Source organism: Halichoeres trimaculatus, unplaced genomic scaffold, assembly GCF_033239565.1.
Source record: "Halichoeres trimaculatus isolate MK-OKI-2021-1 unplaced genomic scaffold, fHalTri1.1 fHalTri1_scaffold_22, whole genome shotgun sequence".
Taxonomy (NCBI): Eukaryota; Metazoa; Chordata; class Actinopteri; order Labriformes; family Labridae; genus Halichoeres; species Halichoeres trimaculatus.
In genome coordinates this window covers 20,223,997-20,246,563 of record NW_027437200.1, presented here as the reverse complement: position 1 = coordinate 20,246,563, position 22,567 = coordinate 20,223,997, and the positions used below count along the sequence as shown (strand labels likewise).

At 38.8% G+C, this 22,567-nt stretch overlaps 1 protein-coding gene across 1 annotated transcript in view; it reads right to left on the bottom strand.

Annotated features, from left to right (window-relative positions):
- Positions 1-18,769, bottom strand: part of tesk1b (testis associated actin remodelling kinase 1b) — a 34,580-nt gene extending 15,811 nt beyond the window's left edge. The window contains exons 1-2 of the mRNA XM_074662084.1: positions 18,512-18,769; positions 17,219-17,878 (exon numbers count right to left, since the gene is read on the bottom strand). Coding sequence (XP_074518185.1) covers positions 17,219-17,428 — 210 coding nt within the window. The 5' untranslated portion in view covers positions 17,429-17,878; positions 18,512-18,769. The remainder of the gene's footprint in view (positions 1-17,218; positions 17,879-18,511) is intronic.
- Between the last annotated feature and the right edge of the window lie 3,798 nt (positions 18,770-22,567).

Sequence of the window (22,567 nt, the reverse complement as noted above, 5' to 3'; positions counted from 1 at the left end):
TGCTATTCACAGACATGGCTGGTTTCTTGATTGCTGCTGTGGCTTAAATTTTGTTGTTCTTGTTACAATGACAATAAAGTTCTATTCTATTTTGTTCTAAAACGGCTAACTTTCTGTTTGTTTCAGCTCTGGCGCCCCCTGTGGACAAACTAGTGCTAAGCCTGTTACATAAACAGCCAGAAAGTCTTCACAGGAGCTTTAATATTTTAATGTACTGAGAAACAGAGTCCTGGGAGGACAGTCACACTCTTTAGCCCTATGTTACTTTGAGCGACATGCTAAAATTAGCGCTGTTATTATGCTCACAACAAACCTGAATTTGAAGATTTTACCTTTAGCTAATTCTAAACACTTCTGAATGAATCATTTTACGGACGAAGCAACCTCAAAAACAGCAACAGGAAACATGAGGATTCAACCTCTGCTTTCCCTTTTTTCTGGTTGAAGTCGACTATTCGAGCTCTCTATTTTGGGGCCACACTTCTTTGCATTTTGGCTGCAGTAAAGAGGGTTTTCAAGCCTGACTGCAAACCAAATCTGCCTCCAAGGTTTCGTGTTTTGAATGCAGTACTGACACAAGTGTGCAATAGAAAAAAAAAGTGGTCAAAGTCCAAGCTGAAGAAGTCAGTGTGACGTTAGCCTATAAACCCAAAGCCTATTACAGAGAAGTGTCCAGAGCAGTGTATAATACTTTATACACACACACACACAGGCTACGCTAGGGCTGCCCTCTTCATCCAGCAGTCAATGGGACTCAATCTCTGCCGCTCTAAATCCACTCTCCACAGAGCCACTTCAGCCTGTGGCAAAGTGCTGCACACACGCATGGATGCAGACATGTAAATCACACGTAAAGTCGTGTTCAGTGGCTGCTTCCTCTTCCAGAGAGTACGTTTAAGCGCTGAGGGGAGAGCAGGATTAATACTTCCTTTTATATGTGTTTACAACACTCAAGAGGATGAGGAAACCAAAGCTCTACGGCTGATTTAAAGGTGTTTTCACATACATCAACTCCTCTCACTGCTTCAATTTATTATACCAGTCGTCACAAAGTGATGACATGCTCCTGGTGGAAAGCTAAACACCGTTAAAGTGCCTACTTTAAAATACAGAAGAAGAAACTAAATGTATGTACAGAGAGGAATGTTTTGGTTACTAAGAAACCATCCAGAAAATTAGCTAACAGACGTTCCCTATAAGCTAACGTCAGATATTGTCTAATGTTAGCATCTCTTAAAAGTTAGCAATCCCTCTCACTTTCTAACAACCCTTAAAATGGAAAAGGTGTTAGCAACATGATGACAGTTAGCATTTAACAACTCTTTGGCTAACACATCTCACAGGCTAGCTGTTTTGTGTTGTGAAGTTTTAGAAAACCATTCACTTCTTAGCTAACATTCATTATTTTAAGCTAGCACCTCCCCCATTTCTCCTCCTTCATTTTAACCCATCAAAAGGGGATGCTAGCATTAAACTACTTTCTTTATTATATTAATATCATTCATATTTATAACATAAAATATTTTAAAAACCATAAGCTAATAACTTCCAACAGCTAATAGCATTCTAACACTCCACAGGTTTCGCAATAAACCATTAAATTTGTATCATGTAGTAAAGTTAGCATTTAGCCACTTTCAAGTGAAATTGTCATGGTAATATTAGTCAAAAAAAAACCACAACGACTTAAATTTTAGCTACCAAACAACAGTTAGCATTTAACTACTCATGAAATAATGCTACTGTAGGCCCTCTTTTTTGGATCATATACTATTTCCATGGCAGCACGTAAAGCTACCAAAAGGTAATGACTTTAAGCTAATTTCTAATTTTCGCAAAAATTATTCATAGATAGCATTTGATAAACAGTTAGCTACCATTAGCCAACAGCTAATAATCACATGTAACACTCCTTAGCTTACCAAATACCTTGCTCTCTTTGTTGTAAAAATGATAGCATTTAGCCACTTCTTAGCTTTGTCAAGTCAACATTAATTTTAAATATAGTGAATGAAATGTTAGCTACCAAACAACAGCTAGCATTTTTTAGCTAACATTACTACATGCTATCTATTCTTTCATAATGTATTGTTAGAATCCTATGACTCCATAGCTAACACCCGGATAAGCTGGCAATCTCTTCAAGTTGAGAATAGAAATGTTAGCATTTAACAATGTCCTAGCTATACTGCCAAGCTAGTTTTTATTTAAAAACCACACTGAATACACCTCTTTGCTGGAGAGTAGTTAAATGCTATCTATTGTTTGGTAGCTAACAATAGTTTAACTAGTCCATTCTGCATTGTTTAGTGTTAGCATTTAAAAGCTGTTAAGCTAGCAAAACTACTGTAAGCTGTCTGAGTCAAAAAGCATTGTAAGCCTTGAGGCATTTATTAGCTAACACATCTGAAAGCTAGGGAGTGTCATAGTGGTTAAATTGTGTGTTAACTGTTTATGACCTGTGTTAGCATTTAATTACTTTAAACAGGCTAGGTAATGCTAACATTTGATATCCTCATTAACTGCTGTTAACCATAATCAATGTTTAGCACAAAGTAAAATTTGGCTTTGAAGTGTTAGCATTTTAGCATTATCTGATGGTAGATGATATGAAGTTTGTTGTTTTAGCTTCAAATAGCTTGATTTTCACTTTTCAGGTGGTGTTTTTAGTTGCTAAACAACCAAAAGACAAAACACCACCTGTGTTTCAGGACGTATGAGTAAGAACAAATTCAGCCAGCAAACAGGACAAATCAGGACGGTGGAGTTAAATAACACTTGTCTGCTTTTCCAGTACGAGCATCTGCTTTTTCACTCACTGAAGAAACTCTCCCGTGTTTCTCTGGCCTCTTAAATCTACACACACACATGCTCATAAACACACATTAACACACTCTTTGACTCATTCGCGCAGGTCACAGTGCAAACGCGAGCCAACTGCTGAGGCAGCAGCGGCTGGAACTGCAACGCTGCTTGACCTGACTGTTTTTGTCCCGACGGCCTCACAAATAAACAACCTCTCACTCGTCATCATCATCATCATTATTACAGGATGAGAGTGTGTCTGACTCACAGAGCAGCAATTTCTCAGGTGTGTGTGTGTGTGTCTGTGTGTGTGTTTTAAGCTCAACCTCCCAAAGCCAACAGAAGATATAAGCGTGTGTTTCCGTCTGAATGCTTCGTGCCAACCACTCGACTGGTCATCTCCATGGACTTGCCACTGGAATGTTGATGTCCTCGCCTACATTAAGCAAACCCCACGATATGGTGCAATTACAACACACACACACATACACACACACACACCCATGAAAGACTGGAGCTCTGATACATGCTCCCAGACACACCCTAAATCTCTCCTTCAAACACACTCGGCCTTGTAAAGTGCTGCTGTCAGCAGAGGAAAGGTCACGGGCATCTTTTGCTGCTCGCTCAGTGCAGCCAACATGTGCAGCGATGTCTGTCATTACCCAGGGGCCAACGGGGCCGACGGATGGACAGTGAGACAACGGGACAGAAGAGACTGCAGACTCCAGATGCACATGAGGAGACAAATGCAAAAACTTCTTTACCAGATTGTTCGACAACTCACTGCAAAAAATGAAACCTTATCAAGAGTTTTTGTCTCATTTTAAAGAAAAATGGTCTGAGTCACATTTAACCTATCGGTCAAGAAAAACGTCTTGTTTCAAGTCGATTTGAGACAAAAATGAGGTCTAAATTGCTTCTAACAAGAATGGGAAAAATCTGCTAAAAAATGTGTGAAATCAGAATAATGTCTTAATACAAGTAACTTTTCTTTGGTACAATTGGCAGATTTTTTTTAGCTTATTATAAGTTATTCAGATCTCATTTTTGTCCTTTAAATAACTTGAAATAAGACATTTTTCTTGACTGGTCAGGTAGATGAGGCTCATATTGAGTCTAAAAAGAAATTTTCTGCTGATAACAAAGCAAAAAAACGTGATAAGATTTCATTTTTTTGCGGTAAAGAAGCAATGAGGAGTTAAGAAAACCAAAAATACTGCATGTAGTAGCTGATTTATTTTTAATCTTAATGGTATTTAACCATAATATCTGTAGTAGTGTAATCGCAAAAATCTTTACAGTATATTACGGTAAAAAAACAAAGGATTGTGAGGGAAATAAAATACAAATGTGATGCTTTAAACACTGTAACAGTAAATTTTGGCACCTTGCTGCCGTTATGCGACTACAAAATTTACAGTTTTCTTTTTACTGTGAAAATAATTTTCAGCAAATTGTCGTTACGAAGATATAATATGAAGTAGGTCTGCAGGTTTCAATGATCGTTTTCACCATTATATCTCACATATAATCAAAAAGACTAAAGTGACGTCCTCACTGGTTTATGTCCAACAAATATCCAAAGACTCTGATTTCATAAACAACTAAGGAAAGCAGCAAATCAATGATTTAGTGAATTGAAACTACTCAATATTGACAATACTTCATCCCTTTATGACACTTTATAGGTATTACAGTTGATATTATGTATTATTTCCTCTGCTGGGTCACATGACCAGCTGCACGGAACTCCTAATCAGTGTGTGTGACATCATCACGGAACTCTTAATCAGTGTGACATCATCATCAACTGCTGCTGTGCTGCTGCTGATTGGAATCACAACATTTTGAGAAACAACTACTCATAGATGCCACAATTTTGACCACATCGCTGTAAAAACATGATATTTAGTAGGAAATTTTGTCAGGAACCCATCCATGTTGGTTTTAAAGCTGTACAACTTTATCTATTTTGTCTAGAAGGCCAAATGAGGCAGCTTGCATGGGCAGGTTCAGTAATGCCATGTATTTTGATGGAGGGAGCTGACAGGGGTTCATCAGCTTTGAGGGCTCATCATTCAAAAACCGGGTCTGAAATAACAACTTCAAAAAGAAGTTTTGTAAAGCAGGGTCTCGTCTGTCATCTCAGCAATTTTCGAGGTGATGCCTCTCATTGTTTCAGAGAAGATATTTTTTTTTAAATGTGGTAAGAATGTGGCAAAATTTTATTTTGAAAGGCTAATTGACAGCTTCCTGTAAGAGATATGCAAAAATAAAAATACAATTTTTTGTGTATCTCAATGAGACAAACATTTTGGCATTGGTTTGATCGCTGTACGACATTCCTACTGGCCTCTAGGGCTGTTTTAGTGTGCCTAGGTGGTGCTAGAGAGCACATTATGAGATGTTGGGGTTAAGTTTGGTATCATATCAAATTTGTTTGGCGATCATGAGGTGTGTGCCAATCTTGGGGAATTTTTGAGCATGTCAAATTAGCGTTGGTTGACGCGGCAGAATAATAAAAAAACAGACAAGGAACAATAGGCCCCTCCCCCTTCAGGCGGGGACCCTGATAAACAAATTCAAAAAAGTTCGAGAGTAGTTCTCTTTCTTGAAAACGTTAGAAATGATGAAAAATGGATGAATTAGCTTGGCTTCAGACTGTGATGCATGTTTGTTGTCAAATACACCAAAAGGTAAAATGTGTTACGCTTTCTTTTCATGTAAGTTTTTCATGTCTGAAGCTCCATTACTGAGCATCTAAAAACAGCAAAAAGCAATAGAAAACACTTGAACCAGAGTACACTTCTTTGATTTAGTGCCCCCTACAGTTTTAGGCGATTCATACCCTCCAAAATCTCACTCTGCCACTTTTTGTGATGCGGCTACCTGGCACCTGTATGCTTCGTTTGCAGACAGCAGCTCAAACTCAGAAAACAAATTCATTTCTTGAAGTTGTGAAGTGATCCATCAGGGAGTGAAATACGTTTCTGAAAATCACAGCGGTGTTGTTATTTTCCATCCTGGCAGCAGCAGGAAGCAGGAAGACGCTGCAGCGCTTTTAGTCCCAAAACAGCCTCATAAAACATGGAGTCAGACCTTTCTGTCCACGTTATGGATCCAGCTATGTGTTTTGTTCCATGTGTGTGATAATTATGTCTCCACTCAGCAGCTGGAAGAATGTTGGGAAAATATTTTTCAGGTGTCAGTCACGTTGTTGGAATTGTGACTTAGTGAAAAATCCACACATGGTTACGTAACTGAGGGTCTCGAGGTGAAATAAGAGACTTTTTCAATCAGAAATCAAGATCTAAATGTGAAGTTAAGAGTTTTATTTCAGCGGAAAATACTGAAGTGGTTAGAACTAGGTAGCTTTAAACGAGCAACCCTTCAAAATAAAAGCCTCCTCTTCAACGTTTTCTTTTTAAACCAGACTAAAGTGCATTTTTTGGTTTTGAATCAGCGTTCACTGATTCAACGAGGGAGCTTTGATGAGCTGAAGTGGGAATTGAGTGTGAGTAAAAGTCCCCGAGGGGCTGATCTCAGATCCCTGCAGAGTGTGGAGAAAATTAGCTTCTCCCACAGACCAGCTCGGGCCTAATCCACCGCCTGAGGCTCGGCTCTCTGTTAAAGTGACAATGAGCACAAAACAAGTGTGAGTGCTTCAGAGTGACAAGGTGTGAACGCTTCTGTGTGTGTGTGTTTGAGTCCATCAGTGACCAGACTCGCCACCCCATCCCTGCCCGGCAGCACCCCGCTCTGAAACCCAACCTGCTCCGGGAGGCAGCAGACAAGCTGATACGCAGAAGCCTGATCGCTCGGTTGCACAACAGAAACACTGAGGAGATAGCAAATCCCCACCTGCATCCACCATGACCTGCACAGGTCCTAACATGAGGGGTCACTCCAGTTCATCCACACAGAAACACTAACGCTCCGTCTGCAGCCGCCGTCATGTTACTCTGAATCGATAGCAGAGTGAGTGGATACTTAACGTCTCACAGCGGCTCATCAGAGCAGATTCTTATCTCGTCAAATGGAAATAGATCAGTCAAAACACGTCTGATACATCTGCAGTCATTTCGTTCAAGTTATTAGTAAAGCTCCTGTTAACCTCGCCCATGATAATTAATGTGATTTGAGAGGAAGAGGAAGCGCTCATATTGATTTAGGATGCAATCTGTGGTAAAGACAAAAATTAAATCTGAGAAAAGACTCTGGATTATTTAATCTATAACTCAAGCTGCAAACATCAACATACACCTGGAATTTTATGCACCTTGCAGGAGGTTTAGTTTTACTAATGCACAAAAATGGAAAAAAATTCCTTTACATTTTTGACCATTTTTTCTCTGCTTGTGCAACATCTAACACTTGGCAATTCATACTCTCAAAGGAACTACGCCTTTTGAGACTCCAAATAAAAACATATCAGTGACAGATTTCAATGAAACAATATTCTACAAAACAGAGGAAAGAGGGAACAGAATCGAAAAATAAATAAATAAACAGATGACAGATCCACAGGAGCAGGAAAATTTGTAGACTTTTGAAAGAAAAAAATCATAAAGAACATTTCTAAAACGGAACTTTTTCTACGGTTCTACAGTTTCATTTAGCAGAAGCTTTTGTCTAAAGCGACGTACAACACAAGCAAGAATTTAGACAGAAGGAAAACTTAGTGTGACAAATGCTATAAGTTATTCAGCTGCAGGTAGGGATGGGTACCTTTAAAATCTGAAACGATACGGTACCAATGCCCGACAATTGGTATTTGTACGCAACAGCACCAATTTTCATTACTTTTTTGTGTTTATGTGGTAAAAAAATATCAATTTGTTCAATATTAAAATGTAACTTTATTCAGTTTATTAATTTATTCTTCAATATTTAACCTCCTCCACAGTCAAGGATGCATTTAGGAACCTAAACATGGTACCTTTTGATTTTTCGTGAATTGATTCAACAACATTCAGTAATTAGTGCTGAATATTCACTAAGAGCTGAGTCTGAGACCTTCTGACTCATTCTCCCCCAGAGGACAAAGAGGAGAAGGCTCAGATCAAAGGGTTAAGTGTTCCCTGAACAGATGAGTCTTCAGACATCTCTTAAAGTAGAAAGGGACTCTGTGGATTGTGTAGAGTTAGGTAATTCATTCACCATTTGGGAACAACAGAGGAGAAGAGTCTGGCTAGTGATTCGGAGCCACGCTGGGCTGGGAGCACCAGGCGTCTTTTTGAAGGAAAATAATATTGACAATTTCCAAAAGTTTAAAATCCAAAAGGTTTTAAAAAGGTGATGTCAAACTTTTGTAAGAATATATTTTTCAAATAATTTTGATAAAAATTCAGGATGTTGCAAAAATATCTGCAAAGAATATGTTCGAAAGTTACGACAAAATTTGTTACAGATTTCAAGATTTTTTTTTTTACATAACTTTTTTTTTTTGCATTTTAAAAAGTTAATAAAAATTTGGAAGCTCCTCCTTCTTAAAAAAGCTTTTATCATCATCATCCAACTCGCTGAAAATGGGAATATTTATTGATATCCAGTGGTAACATTCTGGATCTGTGGACTGATGGTGGCCTTTGAGGACAAAAAGCTTCCATTTGACAGTTTCTTACATTTAAAAATCATCAATGCAATTTTTTTTCCCACAACTTCCACCCTTTTCGTCTTGGTATTCCAAACAGTGTATTGTTGTGCCACTCATTAAAACAAAAATGTGTTTGTTACTAATTTGTTGGTTCTGTGCTGCAGCAGGAACATGGCGATGCAAGATGGCAGCCACCGTGAAAGTAGACCTGCTGTTTGCGAAGCTATAAAAAGGCTCACAACACAAACAAGATGATTTGATATCCACCAAATTCAACATACTTATGAAGTGTACATAAAATTTCTACAAAGTCTGCAAAACAGAAACTACAGACTAGTTTTACGCAACAAAGAGCTGCTGCATCACAAACATTCCTCACGTCCTTCCTCCAGGATCGGCTAAAAACGACCGCACTTCCAACACATGACTGAGAGGAAACACTCATTGTGTACTGATGTAAACACACGTACACACACTGTCTCCAGAGATAAATTTATAACAACACTGGGCATGGAAACCAGGAGGAGGGGGGGTAATGTGAAAACAGATAATTGTGCAACTCTTTCCCAACACTTCTCTATTTTAATCCCCAGTTAAGTCGAAATATTTTAAGCAATAAAACAGCGGTTCAAGTGAAGACAGGCACGTCACAGGCTCAGCGTTTTCTGTTTGTGAGCCTGTGCAGAACATAAACACAGAGGAATAGTTGGTGCAGTGAGTGGCAGCGGAGCAGGCCCCGACTGGAGCGATGGAGTAATGAAGGAGAAGTGCTGCACCGAGGTGTTCAAGTCTGCACTGGCTCGTTCATACCGACACCGCCGCTTAACAGAAACATACATACACAGAAACATAAAGAGCGGCTCAACCCTGCAGACTGACACTGATCACAGACACGCCGCTGACAGCTCGAGAAGGAGCGCGGTTTGTTTTTTTACTCCTTTGTTGGTCGATGGAAAAACAGCAGGAATTTTTCTAACTGGTCACATCTCAACACGTCCTGGAGAGTCCCAACAGCAGGATCTCTTTCTCCTCACTATAAAGAAAGTCACGGATAAATCATCTGATAAGATTTGGTTTCCTTCATAAAGATCCTGTTAGTGATAACTCAAAATAATCACCAACATCCCTTCTTACTTTCACAAGCATCAACCTGTTGCTTCACGCATACAACGACTAAAATTATCACATTTCACTACTTTAAAGAGCTGTTTTTGGAGTTGTCTAGTATCATTTGCTTCTTCACTGCTAATATAACTATGTCAGTTCATTTTTGCACAGTAACACTCGTGTATAAGTAAAGCAAATGATCAGGTGGTGACGGTAACATTTACATCTTTATCAAGCTAAAAAAATAAGTATTCTACTGTCCGTAGCTCTCTCATAGCATTGACACATTTACATCAGTCAACTTTTGGGTTGAATTTGCATCAAACTTTACATTTTGATTCACATTAATACCAAAACACTGGCATTTCCCATTAACTGCATCCAATTAACATCTTTTCTTCTTTTATGTTGCTTTAATATCAACTCTTAAGTTAAATAAATCTTATAAAGAAAAAGTAAAAGTGATCAAAAACAATCTCAATGTTTGTAACCACTGCTGTAAGAAGCAAACATTTTTGTCACACCAGCAACCCCCAGTCTGAAAATATGAAGTCTAAGCAGAAGTGCCAAAAACTGCTGTTCTTCAAGTGTCCACCAGAGGCTGGCTGCAGAAACTCCTGGAAACCACATACACACCCATAGAAAAAGATGATTTTTACCAGGGTGGGGGAAAAAAATCAAAAATCAACATATCAGGGTTTTTTGTTTGACAATATCAAATTCTTCATTTCAGTTTTTGTTTGTAAACTGGATTGGAAAAAAGTTACCACTTTTCTCCAGCAGAGGGCGAAATGTTTCTCTCTGACTCACGTGATGTGCATTGTTTGGGGAAATATGGCTCCTGATAAAGTCTGTAGACATTATCATCATATAACTTTTTCACATGGTCTGGAGTTAAAAAAGCAAAGTAAAACCGCAAGCTAGCTACTTCTTCAAGTAAGCCCTCTTTGGTGTTAGCTAACTGTAGCTGCTTTCAGTCTGCACTTTCTTCGGGAAACTAAATAGAAACAAACATTAAACTCTTAGCAAGTTATTTTAAAAAGCACACAACCCTCTGATAAACTTTTTCCAAAAATTAGTATTTTTATGACATCCAAATTATTATTTTTGTGTGAAAAGCTTTCACTTCTTCAAGTTTCCTTTCTATGTTGTTAGCTACAGTTGGCTAACAGCAGCTGCTACTGAAAGCTACATTTCTGTCAGACACTATTAAAAACTGACTTTTTAACTCTGAGCAAGTAACTTTATCACTTTATAACTTATTGTTTTTACATATTTGTTTAAGGCTAGGTAATTTAAATTTTCTGGTTTAGCACTTAAGTGCTTCATCTTCTACCAAAAAGTGTCTTTGTTTATGTTTGGGGCCAAGAAGAAGAAGGATAGCTTGGTGTTATCAGAAGTTTTTCCGCTTTTTTTTTTTTTTTTTTTTTTGTGCAAAATACAAATATTTCAGGGTGTGATTGTATGAAGTGTTACGTGTAGGATCCTGTTTCTTTATGACCAGAGCTAAGCTAGCTACTTCTCCAAGCTCGCCCTCTTTGCAGTTAGCTAACTGTAGCTCTTATCTTTGGTGGCAGTTTCATCAGACATTGTTATTTAAGTGAATAATAAACTTAAAATTAAAAAAACACATAACCCTCTGACGAACTATTTCCAAAAATTAGTATTTTCATAACATCCATTTTTTTTGTGAAAAGCTTTTCCTTCATTTCCTTTCTTATGTTGTTCGCTACAGTTAGCTAACTGCAGCTGCTACTTTAAGCTACATTTCTGTCAGACACTATAAAAAATGGACTTTCAACTTCAAAAAAGTAACTTTATCACTTTATAGATGATTATTTTTACATATTTGTTTGAGGCTAGGAAATTTATTTTTTCAGGTTTAGCATCTAAGCACTACATATTCTACTGGTAAGTGTCTTAGTTTATGTTTGGGGGCAAGAAAAAGAAGGATAGCTTGGTGTTATCAGAAGTTATTCTGCTTTTTATTTTTGTTTTTAAGTTTGTTTTTTTTGTGTAAAATCCAAATATTCTAGGGTGTGATTGTGTAAAGTGTTACATTTCTTTATGACCAGAGCCAAGCTAGCTATTTCTTTAAGTTAGCACTCTTAATGGTACGGTACAGTTAGCTAACATTAGCTGCTTTCTAATACACCGTTTAAAGTCTTGGCTAATAATTCCATGCATTATTTTGTTTGTGAAAAGCTTTGCTCTTTATTTTACAACGTGGTTGCGTAATGATTATATTTCTAAGACAGATAATGACGCTGAACTTTTGTCCTCGCTGCTGATAACACAACTAGATACACACAACACATGTAAACACACAAACACCACACACATGCACCACATGCTCTGAGCACAGTGTTAGGCAACACTTACTTACCACACACACACATTTCAGTTCTGTCAGAAGCAGCTGACACACACACACTCACACTCACCCACACACACACACAGACACAGATCTATACAAAAGCACACAACCCTTTACTCAGCTTGACCGTGTTTGCTTGAAGGAGTCCTCGTTTCGTCTAATCACTCTCCTTTAGCTTCTCATCACCACATCTTATATGTGCCCATTAAAATACGACCACACACACGCAGACACGCTCAAACTTTCATCACCAAACTCTAATCAGGCTAATTACCATGATGACTGCTTCTTCTCTATATGACTCACAGAGATGTGTTTGAAATTCAGTTTCACCGCCCACTTTTTGCATCAGTTCGACTTGACACTCGAATCATCTGAAGGATGATCAAGAATGTGGAGCCGCAGGATTGAAAAAGCTCCTCTCTGAATGTTAAGGTGGTAGTGAAGATGAAAAGTGACAGGTAATTAGGAATTCAAAAGATATTCTGCAATAAATCCAGTGCTTTTGTGCTCCATAGCGCCCCCTAGCTGAGAAAAACACAGCCCCTCCAGCAAAAGTCTCTTACAGCCTTAATGAATTCTGAACAGAAAGTTTGGAAATTTGAGTTCAGAGTCAGAATTTTTGTCTGTTTTGAGGTTTATGTATTCAAACAAACTCATCCCAGATGTTTTTATTATCATCCCCAAATGTAAATTTATTCTTGACACATTATGATGAAAAGTTATCAAAGAGTATTTTGAGACTCAAAAGGCTTGGCCAGGAATGATGGACAGGGTTAATGTGTTTTTGTTTTGTTTTTTTGGCTTCATTCAAACCTCAATAATGGTCATGTTCAATGTTGGGTCTCAACCAAAACGCACACACAGCACTGTCACAGCCTGAGTGCATCTATTTAAAGTTATTATTTTATCAATTTGAAATAAAACCAAAGAAAAGTTGTGAAAGTAAGTGAATGATTATTTTCTTTTTGAACTTCAGCTATGATAAATGTAGCTTAATGTCATCTTATATTTAGCTTTATGACTCAGTCATGTCATCACATCATATCATGGCTAAAGTTAAAAAAGAAAAGCGCTCTGTAAAAGCTTTTGTCGAGACATCTTTTAAAATTTTTAAGTCATAAACAAATTTATGTAAAGTCTTTGTTATAAAACCATCATTTGCTTAAGTTAACATCTTCATTTTAATCAAAACTCTTGCCTAAGCTAACAGCTACAGTCGGCTAACTGCAGCTAACAGCGAAGGTGGGAAACAAGCAGCTAGCTTAACGTGGTCCTTTATGTAACGCACGATTGCACAACTGGGTTTTAAAGAAAAAACTAGCTGAAAAAAACTGTCTTTTAACTACCTGCTTCAAGTTGTATCTTTATTTTAATCAAAAAGTCTGATGAAGATGAAGCTTAAGTTAGCTAACATCACTCACTGGAAGCAGCAGCTAGCTCGGCTTTGGTTGGACTTGTAATAACTTCAGATTTAGCTTTGAGGCAGAAAAGTGGCGTCAACCTTCTCATCTTTCATCGTTATTTGTTCGAGAGCCTTAAAATAATCAAAAGTGTTGTAAAAATCAGCAAAACCAAGCTATCGCTCTGTTTCCTTAAGTCAAACACACAGAGGACTTCTCTTCTTGGAGATACAGCGCTGAAACTTGCTGCAGAGGCTTTTGACAAGACACCTTTTTAAATTTCCATGTCTCATGTAAATTATAGAGAAAGGCTGAATGGGAACCAAATATAGGACGACTGCTCTGTGTCTCACTTTCCTCTGACAGCAGGTGTATCTGCAGATCTATTATTAGAGCAGAAACAGCTGAAAAGTGACACACTGAAGCAAAAATCCAGCTTTAATTGATCTGGCTTGTTATATAAAGTTTATTTAATATACTTCTCAGCCCTTTGGAAGCTCAAAGAGCATATAGATTTGGAGATAAATAATTAGTGAGCTCATGTTGTGATCTGAACTGTTGGGTGATATTTGTAAGTCTGGGTTTTATTGATTTCAAGCCGTTTTACGCTAAGCTTTGGGAGTGACATAAACCAAACAAAAGCTGGACTCTAGCTTAAGGCCAAGCACACAAACACATCAGGAGCCTCTCTTTGAAGAATATTAGGAGGAAGATGAAAAACAGCACCTGAAGGATTTGTCCCGACACGTGTGCTCCCTTCTTTTCACCCTCTTTTTGTTTGTCTTGCTCTTTTTCTTTTTTCAGGTTGCACAATTTCACACTGGAGAGGTGAATGGCTGCCTGTCTGCCTGCCTGCCTGCCGCGAGCCTCCATTGATCTGCACAGGGAGCTGGAGCTCAATAACAACAGCAGAGGTACACACACACACACACATGCACATACATGGCGTGAGGCCAGAGCCTTTGTTTCTTAGTGCAAGACATCCATTTCACAGCCTGAATGCAAGTTAATGCTCCACATACGTTTGAGTGAACGATAAATCTAATTCACAAACATTAGAGAGGGGCTTCTGCAGAACGTTCAGGCCTTTTCCTCTCAGCTAATCCAGGAACAATCGCCCAGTCAGCCCTGTCAGCAAACTTTTCAAATGGGGCTGATAGACGCGGTAACAATTATGCATTTATATGGTGCCATCAAAAGGGCAAACCAATCCAAACCTAAGTGCCAGCCTGAACAAGTGGCTGTAAACACAGTGACATTTGCATCCTCATTGGCCATTCAAAGGGCACAGCAGAGGGAGTGGCTTCAGCCGAACGTGTCGGTTTGTTTCTGTCAGAGGCCGACAAGTAGAAAGTCACAGCACAGACAGTCTGAAACAAAATGATGGGAGGATTAACCCATTGAATTCCTGTGTTTGAACAGGTGATTAACATAATCTCCAGGTGCTTCAGAGTCTAAACGTGTGTCAACGTTAACGGATTTCACAAAGAAGACGTAGAAATATCAACGTGGTGTTTACAGCCTCGTCAAAGTGAATGATTCTGGTACAGTGTGACCTGTTTCCAACCTGCATAGAAAAGGAGGAGACGTATAAAGTAATAAAGTTTGTCTTTACCGTAAAAGTATTGCTGGAGTTTTGACCCTAAGTAGAAGTTCCAGAAAATTTTAGGAAATTTCTTTGAAATTTGGGAAATCATAAGAACTGTGTTCAAAGATTTCTAAGATAAAAATGCTGAAAAAAAACACATAAAATATATACAAAAAAAGCAAAAGATTTCTAAAAGAAAATTTCACAACTCTCACAGCAGAAAATATCCTGCAGGGTTGAAATGCTCTTAAGTTTACAGAGGACAAGTAATGTTACAATTTTGAAAGAAAAAAATCTAAAAATTTGCAATTTCTCCCAAGAAAATTTTTCAAAGTTTTGTAAAGTTTCAGAAATTTTTTGGATAAATTCGCAAAAATCACCAAACTTCTCCAAGTTTCCTGAACAAAAAACTTGAGCAGTACTTTTTTCTTAATTAACAAAAAAGTTTTAAGACTTTTGAACAGTTAATTCTTGAAAAACTTTGACACAGTTTCCAAACAAGCACTTTAAAAATCTTTGTCTTTTACCAAAATTGGACTCCTGATATTTTTTTAAAAATTTCCAAAGTTCCCTGAACGGCTTGGAGAAGGAAGAGAAGTATATAGTAATAAACTTTGTTGTTGCCACACAAGTATTGCTGGAGTTTTGACCTTAACTAGAAGTTTAAGAAAATTTTAGGAAATTCCTTAAAAAGAATTGAGAACTTTTTTCAAAAATTTCCAAGTAAAAATGCTAAAAATTAAAAGATATGAAAAAAGTTTATTTCTAAAAGAAAATTTCCAAAAAAAAAAATCACAGCAGAAAATCTTCAGCAGTTTCTGAAGTAAAACTTAAATTCTTTTAAGTTTTCAGAGGAAAAGTGATGATGCAATTTCGAACAAACAATTTCTGAAAATTTGCAAATTGTATTGAGAAAATTTCTCAAAGTTTCAAAAATTTGTCAGAAAGTTTCTCAAAATTCACCAAATTTCTCAAAGTTTTCTAACAGAAACTTTTAGCAGAACTTTTATTAAAATTAATTTAAAAAAACTTCAATGACTTTTTAACGGCTCATCCTTGAAAAAAAAAAATTCAGACAGTTTCCAAACAAGCACTTTAAAAATCTCTAACTTTTACCAAAGGAAAACTATTGAAAATCCAAATTCCTGAATAATTTTATTTTAATTTTAGACGTTTCCTTAGCGGTATTCACTGGAAGTTCCTAAACGCATCTGATTAGGTTATTTGTTCCTGAAAACGTCTGTCATTTTCCAAGGTTAAATATTGATACATTTTTTAAATAGAAAAATTCTGAAAAATTGTCTCAAAAAGAATAATTCTTTACGTTTCTGTTAATAATGTTCCAAACATTTCTAAAATTAAAACATTGATTTTGAAAAACTTCTAAAAGTCAGGAAGAAATATGCACCAATTCCTAAAAATAACAGAAAGTTTTGATGCAAATTTGTAGACTTTTTCAAAGAACTTGAAGAAAAATATCCACAATTTTCATAAAAACTTTTCAAGAAATCCAATAAAAAAAGTCTCCAAATTTTCCTTCTTGTAGCTGTGAGCTCCTTGAGGTTAGAAAAGAGATGAGACCTGGAGCTGAACTGTGAAACATGAAACCTGCTGAACACACGCTGACACCTCTGTGATATGAGGACGATGGCTCTGAACCTGGGAACAAGAATCCAGATGTGCACGTGTACAACCGTCTGTGACGACTGTGAAATAATATGTCGCTGAGGCAGTCACCTCTGCATGCAGAGTGTGATTACCTCCAGTATTTATGTTACCACCCTGAAGATAATTACATAACCAGGGCTGCATTTACAGATAACTGCATCATAAACTCATGTGTCTGTTATCTGAGGAGGGATCATCGCTCAAAACAATCCACATTTTTCAAAATAATGTTCAAAGAAATCAAAATATATCTGCCACTTTAACTCTTTAAATGTGATCACCTGGCTCAGTGCGGGTCACTGATGAGGTGATCCTCAGACCCGTCTCCATGGAGGTGAACAGCAGCGTGACAAAGGGGGTGTACTCTTACCTACATGTGCCAGATCTACCTGTCCTGACGGATCTCCTTACACACCAAAAACACACAAACACACTGAGTCCACCTCACACAGCATGTGGGTCAGGACAAACACGTGCAGATGGGACAGGTGGGGTGTACATTTCCACCTCTAACAACTTCCTCCTGTAATTATTTAGCATCTTTGGGTTTGGTTTATGGTGCACATGTCAGAAAGTTTATCTCACTTTGTCTGATCTTTAAATATCTGGTAAAAAACGCACAGCACAGCAGGATGTGAGAGGTAACTCAAGTCAGCATCACTTTGTCTCACCTTGAACACCTCAGAGAAGAACCCGGCTCCGATCTTCTCGCAGCTGAAGTCGTCCAACCGAGCCAGGCTGGACACTGCGCTCCTCAGGGCCCGGTACGAGGACGGTCTGATCCGGTTGGTTCCGTGCACGCTGTGCATGGGCGGCTCTGCGTCTCCCTCCTGCTCCGGCGGCTCCGGCTCGACTCTCTCCGTCTCCATCCCCATCTCCATCTCGGACTTCCCGGGAGGAGGAGGAGGAGGGAGTTGGAGGACGTGGGACGTGTGCGTAGTTTAAAATCCAGCCCGACTAAATGTTTACATTTCTCATGATTCGCTGCAAGGCCACAGCGCGCAAGAGGAGGCAGATGAAAGTCTGAATGGAAATGTCGCAGCTAGTTCGGGCCCGGTTGGGGGCCTGGTCCGTGTAGTCCGGAACCAGCTCGCGCTCGTGTGTGTCTAACAAACTACGCAGCTGCAGCGGCGCATCCTGCGGAGTCAGTGCGCAGTTTGGGTGAAGTCCCTCATGCCGTAAAGAGCTGCGCAGGCTCCTGCTGCCTTCCTCGCTCTGCTCTCCTCCTCCTGCTGCAGAAAAAGGCCGGGGCTCCCCTCCTGCTTCCACCAATTGAATCCCGGGTTTCCAGTGCGCACGAGCCGCCTCGGTGACGCTACGGCCTGTTAAAACTGAAGAGGGAGAGTGAAGAAAGGGGCGGAAACAGGGGCGTCAGTTCACTGTATCATTCAGAGAGGTGTGCGACTGATCTGACTGCAAACATTGCTTTGATTTAGAGATTAGCTGTCAAATAATCCGAATAAAACGTTTTTAACACGAGCAAAACTCCCCAAATTGGGCGCATTTCTTACATTCAAACACAAAAAAACGTTTAATTCCTATTTAATCTGCATCAGTGTGAGCTCAGAAAACCAAATATCTGATCAAGAGTTTAAATGGTGTAACATGTGATAACAGCGTGTTTCTGCCTGCACTTTGCACACACACGCGCTCTAACATGATCGATCACCCGGGCAGAAATGAAGCAGAATCGCACGAGCGCATTCTAGAGATGCGTTCTCTGCACGCGCCTCCTGATGCTCTGCAGGAACCCGCGTGAGCCTGTGTGTCGAGCCCCACACACACACATGTAAACACAGTGCCAGGACTGCGGCTCGTGAATTATGGATGCTAAACTGAGCCGAGTTCGTGGGCTCATCTGTCACGGATCAAAGTCGCACACCGGATGAACATGTGAACGAATGCGGGGTAAAAACGCTGACGCACGGGCTGCTAGCGAGTAAAGGAGCGCGTGCTTTACTCACCTGGCCTGCTCCGAAAATGCCACAACCTCCTCATGCGCCGGTGGTGTCCTCTGCTGAGCCGCGGCGTCCGGTTACCGCGAGCTTTTATTTTACTAATTCATCATCTTTGTCCACCTCTCACACACACAATCACACACACACACACTGGAACACACACACAGGCGTCAGTGGTTTCGTTTTACGTCCTGCGCGTCTCCCTCGCTGGGCATGAAGGCAGAGGAGCGGTGACTTTTGCTGTGTTTTATTGGAGGCAATGAGGCGGGGCGGGTCCACACGTGACCAATGCAAAAAAAAAAAAAAAAAAAAAAAAAAAAAAGCACCTGTGGGGGCGCTTGAGCCAACCCGGTGCTCACCTTTATGCCCAAACTGCTGCAGGATCAGAATGAAAAAGACAAAAAATCAAAGAAAATGTCACATTGAGCATAAAAACATTTGAGTGTCTCTAAAATAAGATGACAACACAGGTTAAACATTACAAGACAAATCTCTGAATCAGGAAGAACTCATACCTGACACCGCTCAATGACCTAAACACACCTCTGTAGGAATGTAAACAACATAAACACTTAATCACTTAATGATCAATTTGTTGCACAGGACCTCGAGGCTCAGTGTGTGATATAAACTTCTTTATCAGTGCAAATTCTTTCAGAGCAAAGTGACCTGGAGTGAACCGAGGGCTTTAAGAGCAGTTACCAGATTGGCCAAATTGGTAATCCATGCTTGGCTGGGGGTGGGGATACCCTAAGGGCTGCATATTTAATCTGAGGGTTAGTAGCCTGTTAAAAAAGACAGAAGATGTATTTTTTTATGCTAAATTTGTTTCACTTAGTCTGGAATGTTTAGAGAAGATTATTCAATGAAGTCATCAGCGTATAAAGATATCACACCTGGCATCAAGGGCCAAAGGTTTAAATTACATCACTTTAAATGAAGCCTTGAAGATGTGTAATCAACTTTTGGCAACTATTTAAATGCCATCATCAGCGTATACAGATATCTTATGTAATAAGATAAACTGTATAAAACATGGACAGAACCTAAGTGACATCACCCATTGGTTTCTGAAGGGGGAATTGAAGGCAGCTTTCAGTTTGCCCTAAGGCCCTGTTTCCACAACAGTGTTTCATTCGAAAAAAAAAAAAAAAAAACTGGGTCCACACGGAAATGCTGTAGTTAGCATGCCAGGCCTGTAGTTGGTGCTATAACTGTGGTGTCACAGATGCAAATTTTGTTGAAAGACAGTCAGCAGATTCAGCAGATTGAGCAAAACAAGTACAACACGGTAGTCTGCGATGTTTGTAACATGTAAGTGAGGCTTGATGTTAGCGTTTCCACCAAAAATGCCAGCTAAAACGCTGTTTCTGTGTAATTGCGAGGATTTTGTGTTTCACCCTGAAACTATTGTTGTGTAAACATCCCCTGAGTTCCTAAAAGGAGCATTAAGCTAGTTTTAAGCTACCTTCTGACTAAGAGTTTTAGGATAACTTTTCGTTAGCTTAAAGATTCTTACAGTAGCACCACATTAGCCTAACTTTCCTAGCAGTAGCTTTAAGCTAGCTTTAAGTTCCTAAGTTAAGAGCTTTAAGTGAGTTTCACGGGAGCTTCAAGCTAACTTAAAATTCCTTGCAAAAGCTCTGAATGAGCTACAGTATATGTTCTCTCTTTTAATTTAGCCTGGAGTGTGTTAAAGGAGCCTAAGATTAGCACTTAGCACATTTAAAGTCCCTCACAGAAGCTTAAGAAACTGAAAGGTCCTCACTGGAGCTTCAAGTTAGCTTTAAATTCCTTACAGGAGCTTTAATTTAGCTTAAAATTCATTACAGGAGCTTTATGTTAGCCTAACTTTCAAAGCAGTAGCCTTAAGCTAGCTTTAAGATCCTAAGTTAAGAGTTTTAAGTGAGTTTCACAGGAGCTTTAAGCTAACTTAATTTTCCTCACAAGAGCTCTAAATAAGCTAGAAGATATGTTCTCTTTTTTAGTTTAGCCCTGAGTTTGTTACAGGAGCCTAAGATTAGCACTAAGCACATTTAAAGTCCTTCACAGAAGCTTAAGTAAGCTAAAGGGCCTCACTGGAGCTTTAAGTTAGCTTGATTTTTCTTACATGAGTTTAGATAAGCTTAGAATTACTTGCAGGAGCTTTAAGCTAGCTTAAAATTCCTTACAGGAACTTAAAGTTAGCCGTTAGTTACTCATTGGAGCTTTAAGTTATCTTGAAATTCCTTACAGGAGCTTTAAGTAAGCTTAAAATTCATTACAGGAGCTTTAGGTTAGCCTAACTTTCCTAGCAGTAGCTTTAAGCTAGCTTTAACTTCCTTAGTTAAGTGCTTTAAGTGAGTTTCAAAGAAGCTTCAAGCTAACTCAAAATTCCTTACAAGAGCTCTGAATAAGCTACAGTATATGTTCTCTCTCTTAGTTTAGCCTTGAGTGTGCTACAAGAGCCTTAAGTAAGCACTTAGTTAGCTTAAAGTCCCTCACAGGAGCTTAAAGTTAGCTTTAAGGTCCTCACTGAAGCTTTAAATTAGCTTGACTTTCCTTACAGTAGCTTTAAGTTAGCTTGAAATCCCTTACAGGGGCTTTAAGTTAGCTTTAAGTTCCTCACTGGAGCGTAAGGTTAGCTTGAAATTATTTACATGAGCTTTCAGTTAGCTTGAAATTCCTTACAGGAGCTTTAAGTTAGCTTTAAGTTCCTTAAAGGAGCTGTAAATTAGCTTTAAGTTCTTTACATTAGCTTTCAGTAAGCTTAAAATTCCTTACAGGAGCTTGAAGTTAACTTTAAGTTCCTCATTTGAGCTTAAGGTTAGCTCGAAATTCTTTACACGAGCTTCAAGTTAGCTTAAAATTTCTAACAGGAGCTTTAAGTTCCTTACAGGAGCTGTAAGTTAGCTTGAAATTCTTTACATGAGCTTCAAGTTAGCTTGAATTAATTACAGGAGCTTTAAGTTAGCTTTAAGTTCCTTGCTGGAGTTTTAAGTTAGCTTAAGATTAATTACAGGAGCTTCAAGCAGGTTTAAAAGCCATTATTTATTTTGCACAAAAGCAGTCATAATGCTGTCTGATAAAATGTTTAATACCTAGAAACTGCAATAAAATGCTGAATATCTCGTCAATTAGAGACAATCTTCTGGACCAGATTAAAGTGGGTCACAGCAGCGTCAGTGTTTGCAGAAATAATTAAGGATAAAAGTATGTTTCTATGTGGGAGGAGAGATTTATGGGATGGCTCTGGCTCACTGATATGGATATTACAGCTTTCACACCTGATTATGAACGTTGTGCGTGGGACACCCGAAGGTGCTGGGTGCCATAAAAAAGTGTGTCATACAGCCATCTCACACCTCGCAGCTACATACTGACACACCGTTAACACATTCTGCTGGAGGGGTGTGATTCTCCACAAGCTGCTTTATGTCTGAGCGGAGCTGCAGACACTCTCTGAATTATTTATCCATCGCTTTATTATTTCTGTCCCAAGAAAAAAAGTCACAACATTGTTGCTGGTAATAATATATACCATGAATAATTTAGAGCTGCTGATCACTTATTTATCAATGTGACTGTCATATTTGTTTCTGAGTCTGTGTGAGGCTTCACTGAGCATGTGTGTAGGGATTATGTGTAAGCAGTCAAGCGTGTGTGTGTCTGTAGGTGTGTAATGGCAGATTATGTTGACCCCGCTGACCTCACTGATCTCAGGGTTACTAACAGGGCGAGATTTTCAGATGATGACTTTCTGTTGTGTTTGTTGACTAATCACTCAGATGTCTCAGCGAGCTGTGTGAAGAGCAAACAGAAAGATAAAGTAAATCTTCTTAACTTTGAGGCAAAACAATGTCTAAAGATAGAGCGCCCTGAAGGAATGTGGATGCTTTAATTTATTTATGGTGTTTTTACTCGTCAGTCTTAAGTTTTGGCTTTTGATGTGATATCATTAAAGTCCTGTGCTGTGCTATTTTAAAGGAAATTTCTGTCATTTTATAAAAATATGAAAAATTAGTTTGATTTTTTTCCTAATTTCTACCATATTTGTTTTAGCTAGCATGTTAGCCCAAAAAG